Source organism: Simochromis diagramma, unplaced genomic scaffold, assembly GCF_900408965.1.
Source record: "Simochromis diagramma unplaced genomic scaffold, fSimDia1.1 OVJJ01000302.1, whole genome shotgun sequence".
Taxonomy (NCBI): Eukaryota; Metazoa; Chordata; class Actinopteri; order Cichliformes; family Cichlidae; genus Simochromis; species Simochromis diagramma.
The window spans coordinates 11385890-11408222 of record NW_024386792.1 but is presented as its reverse complement, the minus strand read 5'-3'; the positions used below and the strand labels follow the sequence as shown (position 1 = coordinate 11408222).

Below are 22333 nucleotides of genomic sequence, written 5' to 3'. Positions count from 1 at the left end.
TACAAACCTTTGTAAAAGGTCTGTAAGGTTTTGTCTTATACTAATAAAGAGAAATTGACCACAAGCTGGCAAAACAGTATTAAACATGACCATTAACAAAATAGAATAAAGGAGAATAGCTAAAATATGATAGAACAGAATGAAATGAAATGAATGAAAGCTTAATAAGGTTAAAATTACATAAAAAGGAGGTCAAGTAAACAGAAAGAGCAGTAAATAAACATGAATCAAACAAAGAAGCTCAATATGTAAAAAATGACGCACATACCATAGAAAGCAATGTGAAAAGCTTAATATACAAAAAGCCATAAATAAAAATCAAAAATACAATAAAAGTGAATTTTTAAAAAAGGTAAATGTTTAAATTAAAGACTATGTAAAAACTGAATAGAGAAGTAAGCATGATGTAAAGAAGCTCACATCAGTAAAGTAAAATAAAAATAGGATACTAAATCTAGCAAAAAAACACAAGCATAGCAAATATTATTAAAACAAAGTTAAGAGTAGAAATAAGTTGCTTTGGTGTTGGTGTCAGTAGCTCTGATTCTGCGTCTCCGGTTTAGACCACAGCAAAGTACTTGTACAAGGATCGCTGTCTAATGTCAAATGAAATTTCTTTCTTTTTCTCACAGGTACTGTACGCCTCGCTACCTGAATTATGAAGACCTTGAGAGGAAGTATTGGAAGAACCTCACTTTTGTTTCACCCATATATGGTGCTGATGTCAGTGGCAGCCTCTACGATGAGGTAGATGGATCTTTCTTCTCTCTGTTTTTGCTTCTTTTTTTTTTTTTTAAATGCATGCTGATGCTAAAGCCAACCTTTCTAGTTTAGCTTTCTCTTATTACATTCCCTGCTGAGTTTTTACAATTCGTTTTATCATAAGCAAAATAATAGCAAAATTAAATTGACTGACGATCAGGTTCATGGCCTGTTCCTTTGTTATTTCATGACGAATGAAGCAGATAATATTTGAACTTGATGAGTGTGGAACATGTATTTAGTGACTTGTGAAACAAGTGTCAAAGTCTACCTTCATGAATGGAAATACAGAGAGTTACAACAAGGTGCAAATCACTGGTTACACTCAAAAACAAGAAGTCTGGATTAAACTTTGACAGAAAACATCTAAAATAGCCAGAACAGTCCTGGAAAAATTATTTGGACACATGAAATGAAAATTAACTTTTACCTCAATGATGGATAGAGAAGAGTATTGAGAAAGGAAGAAACAGATTCAGGCAAATACTGCAAAGCTGATTAGACAGCACTTCACAGTACACGTCAGGGGTGTCAAACTCAAATACACAGTGGGCCAAAATTCAAAACTGGAACAAAGTCGCGGGCTAACGTTAATATTTATTGAAATATATTTATTCCTCCAGATATAAGAATGAATCTTTTCTTATGGACTCAAACACGTTTTGCTGAAAAATTGAATATGGAACAAGCAAAGCTTAATACTAAACAATATATATATTAGCTGTATAATACCAGTAGGCCAGCTCTAATAGTAATTTGGTATGGCTTTGCGGGCCAAATGTAATTAGGCTGCTGCTCGATTGCTTGATTTAAAATCCACTGTGGTGGAGTACAAAGGGAAAATTGACATTTTGAACGTGTCACTGTCCAACAACTCACACTTTACTGTATATCAATATTGGAACTGTTTGACATTTCTACATGCACACAAATACACCAGAATAATGAAAGTAATCAGAAGGATCTTCTACACAGGGACTTCAATAGTCATTACAAATCCTCCAGTTTTGCACTGCATTGTTGACCCCCAGTAAAATCAGTGAATAGTGCGGTTTCTATTAATATAGAGTGATTGGAAGCCTGAGTAGCATTTCTTCATTGCTGGCTTGAACAACTGAAGGTCAAAACATGTCGAGCAGCACTTTAGCGACACAGCGCACTTGTCTCTTTGTGTAGCTGAGCTGATAGTGATTGGATTTAAAATGCCATCATCAACTGCGGTACCAATCTGTAACCCAGGTCTAAAGCCTGTTTCTCATTTTCTAGGATGTGGATGAGTGGAACATTGCCCACCTGAACTCTATCCTGGATGTTATAGAGGAGGACTGCGGTGTTTCCATTCAGGGTGTGAACACTCCATATCTATACTTTGGTATGTGGAAGACTACCTTCTCCTGGCACACCGAGGATATGGACCTTTACAGCATCAACTACCTTCACTTTGGAGAGCCCAAATCTTGGTGAGTAAGGAACAGTGATTAGTAGGAGATGGAATCATTTTTGTGTTTTCTATCAGTCACTGAGTTATAATCTGACTCCTACAGCAAGAAGGTCTAATCTAACAATGTTTCACAGATTGTATCAGTCCTTTTTCTCTTTTCTATTAACCAAGCAGACAAATTAGACAAAAATGAGAAATCTGAAGCTAAAGGTGATTACAGCCCTTTAAAAGCATTATATCGAAGTCCTTAAATAATAAATGCAATCAAGGTTCAGAGCACAGAAGGCGTTGATCATTAAAGAATAGTCAAATTGGGGTTTTTTTTCCAGTCGATCTTTGTTCCTACCTCCACTTATGGCCAAGGGCTGTGTCTTGTGAGACAAAAGGATGGCCTCGTGGTTACACTGAGCTTCCTTTGAGTGGTGGCTGGGTTACTTTCGAGACAGGGTAAGGACACTTGGTCATTCAGGAGGAACTTGGAGTCTTTACTCTTCCACACTGGAAAGCAGCCAGTTGAGGAGAAAGCATCTAATTAGGATACAGGCGAGGTGTTTCAGGCACTTCCTACCTGGAAGAGGCCCTGGGGCAGACCCAGGACTGGTTGGAGAGATGATATCTCTCAACTGTCTTGGAAGCATCTCAGCATCCCTCTGGATGAGCTGGAGGCTGTCCAGATAGAGCGGGGTCTTGGCTTCTCTGCTTAGACTGCTTGCTCCATGAACCCAAACCCAGATAAGTGGTTGAAGGTGGATGGTAGATGGTTTGGAAAGCCAAATTCTAGATTTCAGTAGAGGAACCAAATGCAAAAAGAATAGAGAATTCTACTGTGCAATAATACAATACATTGAACACTTCAACTCTGTTAACAAGTCTCTCCTTTAAGTTAGAGGACACTATTATAAATACTATTCACAAAAAAAGAGGAAAGTTTTCCTCCACTGAAAAGTGGCTGGTTTGCAGATAATTGTCTATACTTTTTTTTTCCAAGGTAAAGAGTTAACTCAAGTTTTGTGGATTTGTGAATAATCAAAGAAACAATTTTATGTGACATGTTTAAACAAATATAGGGCATAGTGGGGACTATTTTAAGGCTGAGAAAGTATAGAGGAGATGCATATCCTTTACATTTCTAGCAGAGCTGGAAAATAGCTTTTATCATGTCCAAAGTGGATTTAAATAGCAAGTATTTACAGTGTTACAGGTTTAATTTGATTTAGATGCCAATTCAAATGCATAGAGACCCCAGAGGATTCTCCCTGTGGTTGTTTTTGGCACACAAAGAAATAAATGAGTGTTGAGTAGTGGTGAGAGCTGTAAAGGAACAACAGATGAAGCAATTAGGCTACATGTGCAGGCAGGGAATGTGCGGCAGCTGTGCTATTCTCCACGGGTGCAAGCATTTAAATTGACTTCTCGGAAGCTGTCTTTCCTGTATGTACAACAGACCAAGGTGAAATTTGGCATTTTAGCAAGTCAATCAATACGGTACACAGTTAGCACAAACGCTTAACACAGATCAAAACCATAAACTCTTACTAGTAGTAGTAGTTTGTTAAGCCTGAGATTTCTCATTGTCTTTGAATTGAACGGAACTGCATTACTACGGACAATTAGAGCTCCAAATCGTCCGTGTTGGAGGGTTTTGTCTTATACTTTGAAAGTGTGGCATCCCAGCAAGTATCATTGATTTTTTTTCTTACAGATTAATTGGGGTCTGGGGATATAATTACTGGAATTTTCTCTGTTGTTACTCTTTCATTGAGCCAGCTTAATGAACAGATTTTTCTTTTTTTCAATTCATCAAACTATCTTCTTCATTTTAGAGGATGTACTTTGACCGCAGTGAAAGGTATCATGATCCATCACAGAGTGCCTATTGCACAGGTCTGATTGGTATTTGCAAAAGGAATTATCAGAGCTTAGTCATTAGGAGGTTAGGACTAGAGTAATAAAGGTAAAGAAGAAGTGGAAATGCAGGTAGATCAGAATGAAGTTTGCTTTTCATTTCTTTGTCAGCTTGGTTGTTCCATTTCTCTCTCTTGCCCTGGAGGGAGTTTTGCTCATTAGAGCAGTGAGCCCTGCAACCCCACAGGGATCAGTGTCACAGCCAGACAGCCAGACACACAGAAACAGTCATACACACTCAGAAAGAGCAGCCTGGTGTACCAAATACTCACACACATGCATACCCTTATCATCTAGTACTCTCTCATACACACACACTCACTGACGTAGACTCTTTCATCTCACTGATGTGTTGACATCTTGTCCCTGGAGGGGAGCGGCTTAAAAGATGCACTTCTCTCACCTCTTCTCAATCCTGTATACCCTCCCCCTCCTCTCCCAAACTCCCCGTGTCACCTCTACCTGAGGTTTGCTTCCTTTTCTCACCCTGTCTCTCACTGCCGTGTTAAACTGACAGGTGGTATGATGATAGAAATTCCACACACCTGAGGGTGGATGGTACTAGTCAAATGGAATGCCTAGTCAAACCTAGAGGGAATCTTGTCACGCTTCATGGATTTCTTGCAGGGAAGTTTGAGAAGATTATATATTCAGGTTGCATCAGCAGCATGAACGAGAAGACACAGAATAAGGTCATCTTGAAATTCTGCAAACTCATAACTCAGCAGCAATCACCGATGGTTACTGTGTCCTTATCGGACACATAACTGGGCTTGAATTTTGAAATATTATAGTGGCCAAGATTTAATATAATATGAAGACCAAACCTTAAATGGTCACATATGCTGGAAAAATATGGGTAATTGTAAAGGAGTGTGAGCACAGCTGGGGGATTAATGATAGGATCATGCTGTATGTTGTTAAGATTACATATAAAATAACAGTGCAGTGTATTAAAAGCTTGATCCACCTTTCTGAAGTTTTTCACTTGTCCACCACTTGATGGCAGTCTTGAAACTGCAAATGCTCATTGAAAGTTTGTTTGCAACTGTCAACACATGGTGCCCCGTAGACATAATTAACAGAGCATGTTCATACACAGTCAAAAATAACTCTCTGCTCCATATCTCTGTCTTTAACAGGTATGCCATCCCCCCCGAGCATGGGAAGAGACTGGAGCGCCTGGCTACAGGTAAAAGATTAAAAGGAGTTGGGTTGGGTAATTTAACAAATATTGAATCGTGATCGCAGCATACAGAGGCAGGTCTGCATTAAACAACAACATCCACTTCATAATTAATCTGAGTGCGCTCGAGAGAACAACCTAGATGTAGCATGCTAATGAACTCTGGCTGCAAAGAGATGTAACCTGACAAATCCATAAACACATAAGCCCGTGTAAAATGCAGTCGAAATGCCGATTGGCTCGCTCAGTAAGTTGAAAGACAACTAATTTGAGAAGAAAGACAAATACATATAGTTCAGGGTTCTCCAGCCTCCTTTAAACTGAAAGCTGTATTACAAAATGAAAGCTGCTGATAGATACTCATGTCCTACATTTGTTTTTTGTGTTTATTCACGTGTCACATCAAGACATTCAAACAAATCTCTGAACCAATCCAACCAATCAAATGCACTTTTTTGTATCAGCACCTAGTTTTAATGAAAAACCACACAATATTTGGTTTAGCCGTATGTCCATGTCTATACATTTCGGTTTCAGTATGGCATTTAAATGACTTAATATTATTTTCCAATTAATTATTACTGATGGTTTTTGTTATGTTTTTCTTTGTCTGCATATCTCACTTTATCTATTTCATAAATCGTTGAGAGTACTGATGTTGCTTGGGGTCTCAGCGACTTATAAAGCTGGATTGTATCCTGGATTGTATTGTATGTATTAAGGTCACCCTTACAAATCAGATGAGCTCAATTTTAATCTGTTAGTCTTTTTTTTCTGCTGAAATGGTGTCTGAATAATTAAACTTGAAGTCATTGTCTAGTTTACCATCTTTGCTTTGTCAGACTATATAGACCACTGTAAACAAAGCACTGGTTGTTGCAATGATCTTCTTTTTTGAGTGGATGAACAGAGATGAACAGAGACAGATCTTTTTGTCTTATTGTTCCGTTAAAGCCTGCTATTCCCAAGACACCTCCATACAGCATTTTCATGGACGTTAGTAAAACTAAACAAAACTGTCTTTTAGTAGAATGTATTGCATGTGTTTGTTTTGCAGCTGGAACAGCTTTTCTAAGAGAAACTGTGTCATTTAGTATTTGCACATTACAGCCATGGTTTGCACATGAAACTGCAAATCCAAAAGTGGTTTATGACCCAAAATAATTTTGTTACAGACAGCCATTTCCAATTTCTTATATATGAGAGTCCAGTCCACTATGCTAAATTGTAAAAAAAAAAGAACATAAATAATTGCAGTTCTTTCTCTAGGATAGATGGTACTGACGTGACTGCACAATGCATCAATGAATTGACAGATATAAAATTAATTGCTGACTGTTGTTTAAGTACAATGTTTTAGGTTTTTTTCTGGCTGTAGTTGAATTCATTCTAAACAGAATACTGCTGTATTTCTTTCACCATTTATCAGGGAAAGTAATTATGTTTAAGATAAGCTAATAATTGAAATAATCTTTGGTTTCCATTATGGAAAAAAATGTCACTCTACTCGATAAATATTAAAAATGTAGCAGTCGATAATAAGCCAGTTCTCACACAGCTTTTTGATTTGGCTTTTTCATTCACCTGTTTTTGTTTTGTTTTTTCTCTCTGACAGATTAAGTCTCTCTAATGGTTTTTTTGTGTACGTGTGTGTTTCTGTCAGGTTTTTTTCCCAGTAGCATCAAGGGGTGTGAAGCTTTCCTTCGTCATAAGATGACTCTAATCTCCCCTTCTGTACTGAAGAAGTATGGTATTCCCTTTGATAAGGTAGGTTCTCTGTCCCTTTGAAGAATTACTCTCAGTCTTAGTTCCTTTATTTACCACCTGTTTGAAAACAGCTTTTGCTGCTTCTAAAATAGGCAGTGTTAATTTTTATTGGTTGCAGAAATCCTCAGTGGTTTATTTTAAACTTGTCATTTCTTTTCTGTGTTATTATTTTTTTTGAAAACAACGAGGACATTTAAAGGTCAATCACTCACATACACACATATAAACCAATCTTTTGCTCCTCTTTCTTTCCTTCTTATATGACAAATTGCCAGATTACTCAGGAAGCCGGAGAGTTTATGATCACCTTTCCTTACGGTTACCATGCTGGGTTCAATCATGGATTCAACTGTGCAGAGTCAACCAACTTTGCCACTTTACGTTGGATCGACTATGGAAAGGTTGCTACACAGGTAAGAGTGCACTTAATTCAGTATAATCATAATTTAGATCTCAAATATATGGATTTAAGATCTAAATTATTTACATTTTGAATAGCATCCCAACTTTTTTGGTAATGTTGTTGTAAAGTTTTGGCCAAAGATCCTCACAAAAAATGAATATCTTGCCGTTTAGCCTTGAGTCTATTGTAGAGTCTTATGCTGAAAGAAATCTCTTTAATATAAATCTAAACTAGAGACTTTTTTTTTTCCTCCTGTAGTGCACGTGTAGCAAAGACATGGTAAAGATATCAATGGAGCCTTTTGTGAAGCGTTTTCAGCCTGACAGATATGCTAACTGGATGCTGGGTAAAGATTCAACGTCAATTGACCACACACTTGCCACTCCCAGTACAACACCAGAGCTGCAGAGCTGGTTGCAGAGGCGCCGCAAGACCAATCCTGGAAACAAAGGGTACTTTGTTTATATTCATGCAATGTTTATTCTCTTTTTTCTTTAGTTATTTTCACACCTTCACTGAAAACCTGAACTTTTCTAGATATTAACAACAGGAGGTACACGTGAGTTTCTAACGTTCCAGCTCAGTAGTAGAAAGTCCGTGTAATGTCTGATTGTACATATGTCAGATGGCATTCACAGCGAGAAAGTCAGTGGCGTGTGTCCTGTCTGCTGCAAATACTATCCATGCTACATGCTTGTCTTAGCCAAATGGGCTATTTTCAGTAGTGATAATGTGGCTGACAATTTCAGACAATGTCCCAACATTCTTCGCCCAATATTGTCCTCTTGAATTCATGCGTAAACAGCTTGTGGCACATTATTACATCGAGTAGGGTTAATGGTGGTAGTGGGCACTTCATTTGGAGTAGGAAAGAGAGAGTGCATATATGCATTGGATTGTGATAATTTAACGACTGGTAGCTTTGGTGCAGTCATTGGTGATCTAGTATTTGCCCTCTCAAAAGGCACATCTTTCTACATTCGCTTTTAATGCTTTCATTGCTTTTCGGTTTCATTCAGGGTTTTGAGTTTTAATCTTCTTTGATCTCTTCACCTTCTGACAGCAGCCACTCTCGTATGCGCTCCAAGCGCCTCAGGACCACAGAAGAGCCCGTTGACTTGGATGGCACCTCAGCGCTGAAAAGCAAGAGGAAAAGTTCGGCAGGTCCTCCCAGCCCGAAGGTACGAAGGTCTGTGGCTGGGACAACCGGCAAAAAAGAGCAGAAAGAGAAGAAAAAGGAAGCTGAGTCAAAGCACAACCAGAGTCAAAACTCTGTTCAGCTCTCTGGTAAGAAACTGACAGATGATAAAGAAGATATTTGAGATATTACTTAATTTTTTTTATGTACATAGCTGTCTGTGTTCTTGGTTTCTTATATTTGTAAACTCCTTCATGTGAGGTCTGTAAAAACTTTTGGCAGTGACTGTTTTTTATATTTTAGCCAGCCATTCTTTTATTCTCAACAGGTCCTTGCAGACAGATGTGTGTGGTCAAGGTAAATCGTGTAGAGAGTAAAAGTTTGGGGGTTTCTAAAGACCACTCTCATGACTCTCACGATAGCCCCCCTGCCTCACCTTTGAAGGATGACCTTAAGGCAGAAACAGACACTCATATTGACCCACAATACCTCTCAGGGCCAGGTCTCACAAGCAGAACTGCTGAAAGTCTCAGACAAAGGCCTGAGGCTACTCAGGCAGATCCAGGAATTAACGAGCCAAGGTGTCCCACTTCTGAACAAAGAGACCTCTCATCTCGTAAAGACTGCTCAATCAGGATGCCTCCTGTGGAAGCCAGTGAACACAACTCAACTTCCCACACAAGCACTGCTGATGAGACTGTGGTGAACTTGTGTTCCCCTGTTTCTAAATCTCACACATCTGCTTCAGTATGTAGAGAAGACACTTTAAGTGAAATATTCAACACTGATTGCAGCATGGACACAGGTACAGAGAGTTACTCTAACAACAGCTTTAAAGCAGAGAGAACGGACACAGTTGTTGATTTGAAGCCTATCAATCCACACTCCACTACAGAAGCACTTTATGATCTAAAAAGTGAGCCAGTAGAGGGGGGTAGCTGCACATCATGTAGCTCCCCTTCTACACACAATCGCATTTTAAAAAGCAACACTGAGGAAAATCTCCCCCCTCCTCTCCTGCAGAGGAATGCAGTGGATATGCCACAACTCACTCCGGAGCCTGCAGATAAGGTTGGAATTTGCCCTTTGCCACCTGTACTGACCCAAGAGATGCCCTCGCTTACGCCTGCTGATGATGGCCTGACTGATTTTTCAAAATCTCGATCGTGTAGTCACCAGATTGCACCTGTGCTTCAAAGGGAGATGCCAACTGGCTCTTCATCCTCACATGGAGCCAGACAAGAAGAGAAAGAGGCTGATTTAGTGATGTCAGCAGAACTTCATACAGGAGAACATGCCAACAACTGGCATTTAAATTCCCCATATAATTGTGAAGGGGCAGCGGTGTCTGGTTCAGAAGGAAAAACGGCTCATTTAACTGCCAGTGGTATGCACAAAATAACATCTGGTGGTGTCCATGAAATGATGATAATGCCTGCAGTTGCTGCTGACAAGGATCACGCAAAGTTGGAAAATCTTACTGCACCGAACAATGCCTCCCTTGGGCAGCTTGTTCAGAACACTGCACCTCAAAGAGAACAGAAACCCAACTTACAAGAGTTTGCAAATAAAGATAATTCCAAAGATCCATTTCAAAGAGAAGGCGGATTCAGTACCTCGAACAAAAACATCCCAGCCCCTGCCCCTCCATTATGCACTCAAAGTGACAGCCACTCAGCATTACAACTACAGCATCACACTACATACTCCTCTTCCTTTTGTACACCCCAGCACACATACACAGAGCCTAAAACATTTTCCAGTAGTATCTGGAAAAACTTTAATTCCCAAAATCCTGCAGTCCTCATCCAAAGTCTGCACCCAGAGCTCCCTTCTGACTTTACCCACGACCCTCTACCTTACACCATGTGGACTGAACCTCAGTGCAAAGAGGTCACTGACCTGGAAAACCCTGAGCAAGAACTACGTGAGTCCGAAAACCAGGAAGGAGAAAGTGGGCCTCTCACCTGGGCTCAACTCGAGCCCACTTCTCTAGTTTCAGTTGGTGCTATGGAGCCTTTGGGGCTTTGTGGAGAGTACGAGTTGCAAAGAGATGATGGGGCTGACGCGCTGTCCCTGTGCAGGGAGCTGGGGAGACAAAGGGAAGCTGAGGAGAGACTCCATTCGGATACTGCTGTTTCACCTCTCAGAACGGGAGATGGAGAACAGGATAGGGTGTCTGATATGGAAGAAGGAGGATCTGATGACGATGAGGCGGAGCAGCACAGTGCCAAGAGAGAGAGCAGTAGTGACTCCTCTGATGACGACGATGATGATGAAGAAGAAGAAATAAATGATACAAATAATTATGAGTGCAATGAATCAGGCCTGGAACCTGGGGAGGTTTGTGCTGTGAGTGTTTTTTTTTTTTTAAATAGTCAATTATAATAGTTTACACATTACAGAAACTAAAAAATAATGTTTAACACCTTCAATCAATCCCTGTCCATGCCAGTATCCTGCCCTGTCAATGAAGAGGACCACTAAGAGCTGGCGTCACCCACTCAGGAAACCCACCGCAAGGGCTGTACCAACTGCTGTCAAACAACAGGTCGCCAGTGACGACGGTGGGCACACTGAAAAAACACACACATATATACAGTTAACACAGTTCGATGAAAGGTATTGCTATGGTTGAGCCTTAAAAAAGACATTTAGACAGCGACACATGCACACAGTATAAGCCAAGAGTCAAGCTTATTTCAATAAAAAACCCAGGGACATTTCCTGTTGTGGTTAGTACTGCATGGTGGGTGGCACCGGGCCAGAACCCATGATCGTTAGACTTCTTTTTGGTTGCACTGGAGCGAACAAGAATGCAATCATCACAACATTTAGATGTTAATCCGTTTTGTAGTCCAAAAACAATAACGCATACTTTGTAAAAGTTTGTATTTCTAACACAATATACTCAGAAGTAATAGAACTGACTCTGTTAGCAGCATGAACAACAGTCTTGACAAATATAAAGTACACTCAGGTAAAATTTGTGTTTTTCCACAGTGAGCCATTCCACCCTGTGGTCCATACTTCCCCTCCTCATTTTTCAAATTTTATGTCCCTCCGAAATGATTCTTTTGACGTCAATGCACACATAAACCAAACACATTTAATTCTCGGGCCTACCACAGTAAAATGATCTAGTGATAGATATTCTATTTGTTTTCATGGTTTTAATGGGGTGGGGTTTTGGGTGGGGGGAGGGGGGCCTCCATTAACAACCACTAATGTGCATATACACACACAGTCACATTTATCATCTCTGTAGTTGTGAGAAAGGATGAATAATTCAGCAGCCGTTGTAGTTGTTTATCCGCGAGTAAGAAATGACCATGGCTGTGAGAAGCCTGTTTTATGATCATGAGAGTGCTTAATTATTTTTGGGCAAATTTGGAAACTGACAGGCGTCTATTCCGTGAAAATGTTTTTCAAGTCACTGGAGGAAATTGTCACCACAGCGGCTGGATTAGCTCTGATTTCTGCAGTGATTCTGTGCAGAAAATGCTGCAGAATTCACTTTGTGAGAGCAATTTTGTGTTTTGTGTTGTGTTTTTTGATATTCTGGTCAGATGATTATTTCACATTCAGAAAAGGCTTAATTAACAAACTACCAGGCAAGAGATTCGTGGTTGGAATTGCATGAATCATTGTCCGCGCCCCAGTAAAAGAAACCACCGTTTGAATAGATGAGTGATTACAGAGTAAGTAAGGCTTTATTTTGTCTCCATTTAGAGCCACCTGAAGCAAGCTTGGCAGAAGAAGAGGGGCAGGAAATGGAAGCGTGGGCAAAGCCGCTTGTCTACCTGTGGCAGAACAAAAAGAGCTGCTTCTCAACAGAGAGGGAGTACAATGCTCATGCAGCCACCATGCAGCCGTACTGTGCAGTGTGCACACTCTTCATGCCCTACTATCAGGTAAAGGGGAGGTCAGCACAAATTGGGAGATGATTGTCTTTAAAACATGCACAGTTCCACTGGTGTAAATTGAGTGCGCATTGCAACTTGTTGAAAGATCACATTTCATTCTGTGTTTACATCATTTGCCTCATTTGGCTAGCATTTTTGCTACTCTAATTAGAGGTTGTTTCAGTATTGCACTGGTCAGTGGTTATCCTGTGTTGAGCTCATATGTCTGTGATTTTTTTTTTGTTTTGTTTTGTTTTAATCCAACCGCTTTACTGATAATTACAGCTTTTCAGCACATTTCCAGCTCTAAATGTAGTTAAAGTTCAGTCTGGAGAGACAATTTTGAGTTTTTCATCTGTCAGAGGTTTTTATACATGAAAATTACAGTCTCTTCCTCCCCTAGGCGGAAGACAAAGCAGAGGACAATAAGCCTATGGTAGCTAAAGACACCTTCCAATCTTCATCTCCAATGGCGGGTCCCTCACCTCATGGTGGAGGGTTTAGGAGAAGCAAGCCCCTGATCCCAGAGATCTGCTTTTCTTTTCGGGAGGAGAATTGCCCCCCTACTCCCACTAACCCACTGCTGCAGGAAGACGGCACCTCCCCTCTGCTCTACTGCCAGAGCTGTTGCATGCAAGTCCATGCAAGTATGTATGCACAAAGCAACAGTAGCACATATATTTGAGTTTTTGTGTGTGAGAGGAGGGGGGTAGTAGATACAAACTGATGTGTATAGTTTTTAAACTTCATGCCATCTGTTTACCACTTACCACCAGGCGACATTCTTCGTTTTCACATGTTGTGCTTGTGTTACTGATGTCATTGTTAGAGGGTCAGTGGGTTTAAATCCTGACTCATTTCTTCTGTATGTTCCACCCTCTCTCTGTTTCCCTTTCTCCCCCCTTTCTTTGTGGTTTGGAGTATTTTATTTCCCTCGTCAGACTGGGGGTGAATCCTCTGTTTCCGCCACACACAGTTCCTGTTCAAAATCCCCAAGCCAGTAACAAGCTCTCACACATTTTCTTAAAAAAGGGAATAAAAAATCCCTGGAGCTTTTCTTTTCCAGGCTACTCAGACACGATACATTGTGCATTGTCGTAATCCCTCATTCACACGGATCTCTGTCCCAATCATGCACATTTCGATATCTTAAGCCTCCAGCCGGCCTTACGCACGCACGTACACACACACGCGCGCGCGCGCACAGGCAAGCGCAGCTACTTTTAAAAGACTTAGACAGCAGTATGCCCAGCTTTCAGTCAGTTTGAGTCACTCTTACTAACGTTCACTTTGCCATATTTTTAGTCTGCTTGGTCTAGGATGTTGTGCATTTATTGTGTGTGTGTCTGTAAGTCTGGTGGGGTGGGAGTTAGAGATGAAGTGTATGTCATTTGACACTGATGAAAAAGCCACAAGTTCGGTTTCGAGCCCCAACAATAAGTACATGTTGATGTAGCTTTCTGCCCGTTCTGTTATTTGAACTCTGGAAAGGAAACAGAGGTGGGCTTAGATTTTATTTTTGGTTTTCTGATGGATAATGCAGTAAAAGAATAGTGACATGCACACATATACAGACTTCAAGTGTGTTTTTTCAAATAAAAATTCCCAACCTACGTGTCTAAAGCCTCTAGCTCATGTATTGTAATCAGCTGCCAGCTTTGAATAAGATCACGTTTGTTTTACTAAATGAAATTCCAGTGTTTTTCTGTTCAAGGCCATTTTTTATTTTGGAAAAACATTTGGACGCGAGGACTCAGACCAAAAAGCAAAGTTGCTGCTGTGAAGTGTCTAAAATGACAGCGAGCTATGACACACGTTAATATGAGATAAACCCACACAGACGGACGCCTTCGTAAACAACGATGAATTGTACACCAACTCTCTCTTTTGTTGTGACATTTTGTTTCCTTAATAACATAAAATTATCTTGCCATTTACTGTCAAGTCTGCTGTTTCTCTCCCAGCCCATTGACACAACAGTTTAATAGCATTTGAGGAGTCAGTGAGTATTTTTGCTACAGATTTTTGATCCATCCCTTCTTACTTTAGGTTGTTACGGTGTTGCTGCAGACGACATCAGTGAACAATGGTCATGTGATCGCTGTACCGAGGGAAACTTTACAGCAGTAAGACAATTTTATATCTTTGATTCAAGTATGACTGCGGTGTATCAGGAGAATAGCAGTGCTATCCTGAAATTTTAATGTGAACTAGTGTTAAAATGATTATACGTTATAGCTGATGACGATGGCTCACCCAAAGATCTGACCCTAGTCAGAACAGTCAGTAATATCTTAAAAATATAGATGACCATATTCATATGTGGTAGTTGACACACTGCAGTGTGATCACTGTATACAATAAAGACATAACTAATTTTTTCTTCTTTCTGACTATTTAATAAGCAGAAATGTCTTCCTCTGTGGCACGTGTATAGATTTTGGTGACTAGAAGAAAAATATCTGCATTTCGTCTTTCTCACTCATTTTTCTCTTTTCCCAGGAATGCTGTCTCTGCAACCTCAGAGGTGGCGCTCTAAAGAAAACCCAAAACGACAAGTGAGACGAGCTTTTGTTCTGCGATTAGCTCTGCACACTTATCCCTCATCTCTAGAGCTCAGCCAAATGAATTGTCTGGGTATCTTAATCATCACAATGTATTAATTTGTTTGTGTGTACATGTGTGTATAGATGGGCTCACGTGATGTGTGCAGTAGCATTGCCAGAGGCGAGGTTCAGCAATGAATCCAAGAGGAGTCCCATCGACACCAGCAGGATCCCCATGCAGCGATATAAACTGGTGAGAACACACAGACACACACCCGCACACCACACACACTCCTTGAGGACTGTCCTGGTCTAATTAATGAAGTGTTCACAGTTCTAATTAACAATGTGAGACGAACATGCCCGCAATCAAAGCTAGATAATTAACCACTGGTGGGTGGGAGTGGGGGGGGTTGTGTGTGTGTGTGTGTGTGTGTGTAAGTGTGTAAGACTCTGTGTGCTGATGTTTGTCTATATGTGTGCAGGTGTATGTCTGCCTCCCTGAGTGCATGTGCATGTGCTTGTGCATTTATTAAGTGTGTATGTGTTTGTTTAATGAGGGAGCTGCAGTGCGTCTCAGCAGACCTGACATGTTGCCACTATACTTAGCTTTCTGCTGCAGGCACTGTGATAAGTCAGCAGAAAGCAAAGTGTTGGAGAAGCACATCCTCACATAAGATGGATCACAGAGATGTGATAAGTTCAATTCTTCTTAGAAGCATATGTAATAAATCACAGTTTAGGACTCCTTAAAACAGCTCATGACAAAAGATACATTAATAAATCAGTTTATTGTTCAAAATGGGTTGCGTGAGCTGAAAGTAACAATGATGTGAATACATCATTAATATATATGAGCTGAGATTACAAAGTTATACAACAAAAATTAAAAGCCATGCTCAATTTAACACTGGCCGTTGTCCCTTCCAAAGTTGTGTTTGAATGCAGTGATGCGCCACTTCCAGCCCTGCTGCTGTTTTTAGAAGTCTTGTTTTGAGCTTTCGTTACAGCACAGCACAGCTGCGATGGCCTGAGGATGTTACAGTAAAAGTCCATGCCTACACAGTCACAAAGAAGGAAGAATATACAACACCATGAATGGTATTTAAAAGGAAAAAAGGAAGATGAATCAGGTCTCAGGGGTTTCTAGCTCATAGCCAGAGAACTAGATCTCATTTGTCCCCCGACATAAAATGAAGTTAATTTTTGTCCATAGTGAAACTGCAAATGCACAGATGAACTGGACAGATCTGGGCTTCTAAGAAGGGTTGTCAAAAAGATAGTATAGGCCTCGGATACAAAGGCCTAGAGACCTGTCAGCAACCATCTGGCAACCTCTGGAAAAAGAGGTATTCCCTGATAACGTTGCACGTGGTTGCTGGAGGATGCTGGCAGCTACATTGAAATTGATTCCTAAAGTCTCTGCCATGCAGGCCTAGAAACGGGTCGGTGACCCCCTGCTAACCACCAGTCACTTGGGAAAGGTGTGTTTTCTATACCTGGCTGGTGAGTGGTTGCTGGAGGTTGCAGTCAAGGCAAACGCTAGTGACCAAAGCAAGCCCAAGGAAGTTTTGGTGCAGCATACTCTTTACAACCAGTTTCACCTTGAGACAGCCAGCAATCACTTGCTAACCATTTGGGGAATGCACCCTTTTTCCCCGGTGACCAGAGGTTGAGAGACGGTCACTGACCAGTCTTATGTGACTGAGGCTTTACTTTCACTGTTAAGAGAAGACCTGTTGGCCCAATGATCTAGCCTCAAACTATAACGTTGGCAGTTAAATTCCGGATAAAGTCCTTTGGCTCTTATCATCTGCCCTTTCTTTCCAAATTAAAGAAATGGTAAGAAGACTTTTCAGCGTAACACAGTGATATCCAGTTTGAGTTTAGTTATCAGTCCCTCAGAAAACGACATCTGAGTGAATAGACTTCAGTTATAACTAAAATGTCATACTTCACCACAGGGAACCAGCATATTTAGGTTTATACATGACTGCTTACCCAAAAATAGTTCAAGGAATATTGCTGCACTGACACTGAATGGGATGCTAACTCTGTGGACACAGTGACATTACCCATAGGGTATTTACAGGGATATGGTTCATATCTTCTCACACCACATTGAAATTAAGCTCATTTGGATATGAAAGCACAAACCACAAAGTCAGTTTCCATATCCACAGGCTGAAGTCTGAACAAAATGAAAATTATAGTCCAGACGGGGAAGAGGCAGGGTGCTCATAAAAGCCTCTGACATGACCTGTGTGATGGCCAAAATGTAAGTATATGAAGGACCTAAATTCCTTTTAGAGGAAGTGGCACTTCCTTGCTTTAGATGTTAAATGCTTTATCACAGTGCCAATCAATGCTGGATACCTCCCATGGGTCTTTGTAGCTATAAGTCTTAAAGTGGATTATTTGAGAATTTGTTATATGTTAAAGCGTTTCCTACTTAACACAATGACACTAAATCTTTAGATTTAGTTTTCAAGTTTTCAATAATTAGCGCAGTCACAGAAGTACCTATACTTCATTAGGTGTTAAAACATGAAAAACTGCACAGTGTGCATGAATAACCAATATGTCCTTCACATGTACACCAGTAGAAAGTGTGCGCCTGTGATGCAGACTTTCTCTCAAAGTTTCGAGGATGCCGTACAGACTACCTTTCTGTTTTGTCTGCGTTGTCATTTGTAGATTCAATCCCCGAGCCACGTGTTCTGAAGTTCGCATTGGACCCGTTGCCCCTGCAGCAGCTCAGTACATTCATAATTTACTATCATACAACACGCACACCGATGTGCACACATACACATTCATAATTTACTGTGGGAATGTTCTTAACGCATGGCTCAACACAGGCACCCGAATACACCCTGCAGAAGTCACAGGGGAGAAATTGGCGAAGTTCACATACGCATTAAAACATACAATTATTCTTACATGTTTATATTACTTTGTGATCTAATTGGCATTATTTTATTTTGTCCCCCCCCCCCCCCCCCCCCCCAATATGTGTACATAAATGCTTATTTGCAGAAATACGAACACAGATTTTGCACACAGTGCATGCCAGCTAGAATCTTGTTATGCTGGCCTCAATAAGTGGACTAGACAGTCGGGCCAGTTCATCTGTGCAGTGCTGTCCATAATGTAGGAGGTATGGGAAAAGGCTTTACGAAATGTAGGCCAAGTTAGTCACCGAGAAAAGCACTGACTGCTTCTCCCTCAGCTCAGGAACAGAAAGGACAAGAAACTTCATTATTAGGGGGGTGGGGGAGGATAAACTTAGGATTTTCATCCCGTTTTAAAACCAGCATTTATATTGCCTTTTGGTTTTCTTCACAAGAGGAAAAGAGGGTAGTCTCTCACTATACACAATACCTACTGATCCCCAACTGATATCTGCATTAAGAGGGCTAAGCTGATAATTGTAAAGACGAAGCCAGCCCTGCTGTAGAGGTTAAATTTAATTAATGCTGAGCCAACTAATTAGATCAGTTATTGATTTGTTCAAATAAATGAACAAAGGGCAGTGGCTTAGCTGATAAGGACAGAGACTTTAAGAAAGGTTCGTACTTGCGCAGCGTCACCTTCTTATTCACCTCTCAGATGCCTTCTCTTGTTTCTGGGCATCATCACATCCTATTATATAGAAATATACACAGGGGAATTAAACTGTCATAAGGTGCTTTTGATATTGTATTTTCTTAATATTTCAACACGTGCTGTTTAAACAATATGTAAACAACAATATTATGCACAAGATATAGCAATGATATGGTAATTTAGAACCTTTTTATAGAAATAGATATTAAAAAACCAGCTAATTCCCACTTAAACTCACTGAGGCACTGGAACGTGTCTGCATATAGACGTATTACATGTCGATATTATAGCATGGATTTCCGGGGAATTAGATTAATGAATAAATTACTTTCAGTAAGATGTGAAACCAAGCTGCAAAGACAGAAGCCAGGGCAGGGAAGTGAAGCGAAGAAGAGAGCGTAGATGGGTGTTTTATTAAGAGCAGACTAGAGAAAATGGAGTGAGATGGAAGGCATGCAAAGGGGGTGAAAGAGGAAGAGGGAGCGAGTGGGGTTATAATGGGAGGCATGTCGTCATATTTTCCCTTTTCGTTGGAGAGGACAGACGAGAGATGCCACAGTAGAGGGAACTGACTTGATGGGCTGTTTAGTGCAGAAACCCGAGAGATAGTCTTTTACAAAATTTCGCTTCAAGTGTGTTTGTGCATGGATGCATGGCAGTGTTTGTGTGTAGGATGTGTATGTGTATTATGCTCGCCAGTGTGCAGTTGTGTACTCTTCACAGAGCTTAAACGAGGAAAGAAAATACCACAACATACAGATTGAAGCACTTTTTATTTGTGGAAAGCGTAAATGATGTCATCTGATTGGCTTAAGTTGAAGGTTTCTTTGTATTGCAGCAGTCCAATAACATGTTTCTGTTGACTATTAAACTGGGGTCTCTCATTTTATTTTCTGCTATCAATGACTTGTTTACACTACCGTATCCAATAACAGCAGATTTCACAGATATAATTTTTTTGGAGCACATATTGGCTTTAAATTATGTTAGAGGTTCACGGCACAGCTGAGCGGGGATTCACTTAGCGGTCTATTGTCACTAATTTGCTGTTTTTCCTAGCCAACCTTTAAAGTCTGGAGTGGAAATGCAAATGTTAAATTACTTTGTTTTTATTTTATTTTTATTTTACACCAGACATGGGTGCTTTAGTGAATAAGGTCAGGTTTCCTCCACAGCAATAAAGGCTGTCACTGGGAGTAGGTGTATTGTACAGTAGTTTGCATTTGAAATTTAAAAAGGAGAACATCCGACTGAAGGGCTTCCATTTACAGTGTGAATTATAATTTATTTATTACCCTTGGGGTAAAATGATTTTCCCTTTGTGTAAATAATATCTTCAGTCTGCCCTTTTTGTATATACAGAGCAAATCAGCCACTCTGTGTGTGTAGGATGTTGCTGTCCATCACAACTTCCTCCTTTCATCTCTGGAAGCACAGTATTTCATGTTTTCTATCAGTGTCTTTTGATTTTCTATATAAAAACAACAACAACAACAAATGTACTAATTAACCAAAAAGTTTGATCAGTGTTCATCGTTCATCAAACTGATGTCAGCAGTGCCAAGATCCAAAAGTGGTGTCGTGGAGATATCCGATATGACGGTCCAGTATCAGTCAGCAGCTGCTGTTGGAAACTACTGTTATATAGATAATATGTTACTTGTCCTGGGTACTGATCAAGAAATCTTTGTTAATATAAAGCAACACAGAGCTGTTTTGGTCTTTTCATTCATTTCTTCAAAGTAACTTTGGTCAGGATGGTGACAAAGCAACAGGAAGATGGAGTAAGTCTGGTGCCAGACTGCGAGTGAATGGCTGTTACATCCAGTCTGTCATGGATAATACAGCATTTTACTGATACACTAGTGAAAATCGCAAATCTATTGCTGTCTGTTGCAAATCTGTCGCTGTCTACATATACAGAAATGAACTATTTAAATTCAGAGTCCAGCTAGAACATCAGTTTTGACACTGTTTCAGTAATTCTTTCACAAATAGTGACATCAATTTGCAAAATGATATAAAGATACTCAGTGACATTGCTTTTATATAAGAATATAACTAGAAAATAAATCAGCTGGCAGCCAGTTGAGTTGAGTCCCCATCTGCAATTATAAATTAGATGGTAGTTTTTTGGAATCCTTTGCTAATCTGTCTGAGAGTGATTGCAGTCAGTCTGAGCTGTACTGGGATTGTTGCCTCCCACAATGCGACCTGTGCAATTATCTTGTGTTGTCCACAAGTTGAGGGTGTTGCATCCTTGACCTCTGGGCAACAAGTTTTTCACAACATGTACTTGCAATCAGTTTCCAACAGCAAAAAAATTCAATGCAATCACTGCAACCACCAAGTTTTCTTGGTCACGATGAGCTTGGCCATCTTATTCATACTTTAGTGTTATTAAACTGTTAGCAACATGCTTTTAAAAAGACCATATATTCTAAAAGCCAAGAGTGGCGGCCCAGCTGTTGTTTTTATGTGTCTTTAGAACGCAAGCCATAACGATATAGAGGACAAATACTCCTGTTGGAACGATAAGGCTAGAGATTTTATTTATTCGTTGTGTATATGTGACATCGTTTTGGATAATTTCCAGTAAGGCTTGAAAACATTTTGGTAAAGACGTACTTAAAGAACATGCTTATTGTTTACATAAAAATGTTTTTTGAAGAACACTTTGACAGCATTTTAAATCTAGTTATATTAAAACAAAACAAGCTGGATACAGTCTAAAAACACCTTTGGTTTGTCTAAAAGCAGCTGCTGATCGTTCTAGACCACTGGCCATTTTTTGGTTCTTGGCGTCTCTCAATTGTTTTTATAATCCCTTTGCAGTAATAACATTTTCCCAGCTTTTCGTGTGCAACCGAAGTTAATTCAGGCCTATTGACAGTTTGGTCTGGTCCTTATGTGTTTACAGAAGTGCATCTATTGTCGTAAACGCTGTGCGGGAAAGCGGCACTCAGGGGCTTGTATCCAGTGCTCATGTGGCCGGTGTCCCACCTCCTTTCATGTGACCTGTGCCCATGCTGCCGGTGTTATCATGGAGCCCGATGATTGGCCGTATGTTGTGTCAATCACCTGCCATAGACACCAGTCGCGGAGTTCGTCAGCTGTAAGTTATAGGACAGGTGTTTGCTACAGCTGATCTGAACAAGTGCTCGGAATAAATAGACATATTATTGTTTTTGACACGCTTGAAATAACTGACTCAATTACAAGCACTTAATAATTTGTGTTAATGTAATTAAGGAAGTGGCACAAATGACTACTCGCCAGATAATTGAAATCAGCTTGTTAAAGGGGCCCCTTTATGTTATGCCTTTGTCTCTGTTTATCTGTTGCAAATACTACAGCTGAACTGCCTGAATCACCTTGTTTGTAGTCGAGTCTTTCTTCCATGACTTATACAGGGCACTGTGTAACAACACATCGGCGTGATGCGTGCACAGTGGCTTGTTTGCACTCAAACAAAGAATGAACAACTACTATTTCCTTGCTAGAGCCTTTTTCTGCCAACTCTAACTCTATATTCTATTAATGAAGCACACCAAATGTTCTGTTGTTGGCTGCAAGAATGAACATAAGCATGTTCATTTACTCTTGGCATAAAAGAAGATGAAGATCCAATGGATTACTTTTATTTTTGATGTCTCTGCAACACCAGGAAA

General features: G+C 40.2%; 1 protein-coding gene across 5 annotated transcripts in view; it reads left to right on the top strand.

The window, feature by feature from the left end:
• The window catches only part of kdm4c (lysine (K)-specific demethylase 4C), a 38520-nt gene that overhangs the window by 10079 nt on the left and 6108 nt on the right, over window positions 1-22333 (top strand). For 3 of the 5 annotated variants that reach the window (XM_040024446.1, XM_040024448.1, XM_040024445.1), the window contains 15 exons: window positions 633-747; window positions 2029-2222; window positions 5251-5300; window positions 6958-7061; window positions 7337-7474; window positions 7723-7916; window positions 8528-8751; window positions 8931-10954; window positions 11058-11169; window positions 12335-12516; window positions 12911-13154; window positions 14557-14633; window positions 15010-15065; window positions 15198-15306; window positions 21583-21777. In XM_040024446.1, the coding sequence (XP_039880380.1) occupies window positions 633-747; window positions 2029-2222; window positions 5251-5300; window positions 6958-7061; window positions 7337-7474; window positions 7723-7916; window positions 8528-8751; window positions 8931-10954; window positions 11058-11169; window positions 12335-12516; window positions 12911-13154; window positions 14557-14633; window positions 15010-15065; window positions 15198-15306; window positions 21583-21777 (4018 nt within the window). The remainder of the gene's footprint in view (window positions 1-632; window positions 748-2028; window positions 2223-5250; window positions 5301-6957; window positions 7062-7336; window positions 7475-7722; window positions 7917-8527; window positions 8752-8930; window positions 10955-11057; window positions 11170-12334; window positions 12517-12910; window positions 13155-14556; window positions 14634-15009; window positions 15066-15197; window positions 15307-21582; window positions 21778-22333) is intronic. The other 2 variants (XM_040024447.1, XM_040024449.1) reach the window with 2 other exon arrangements.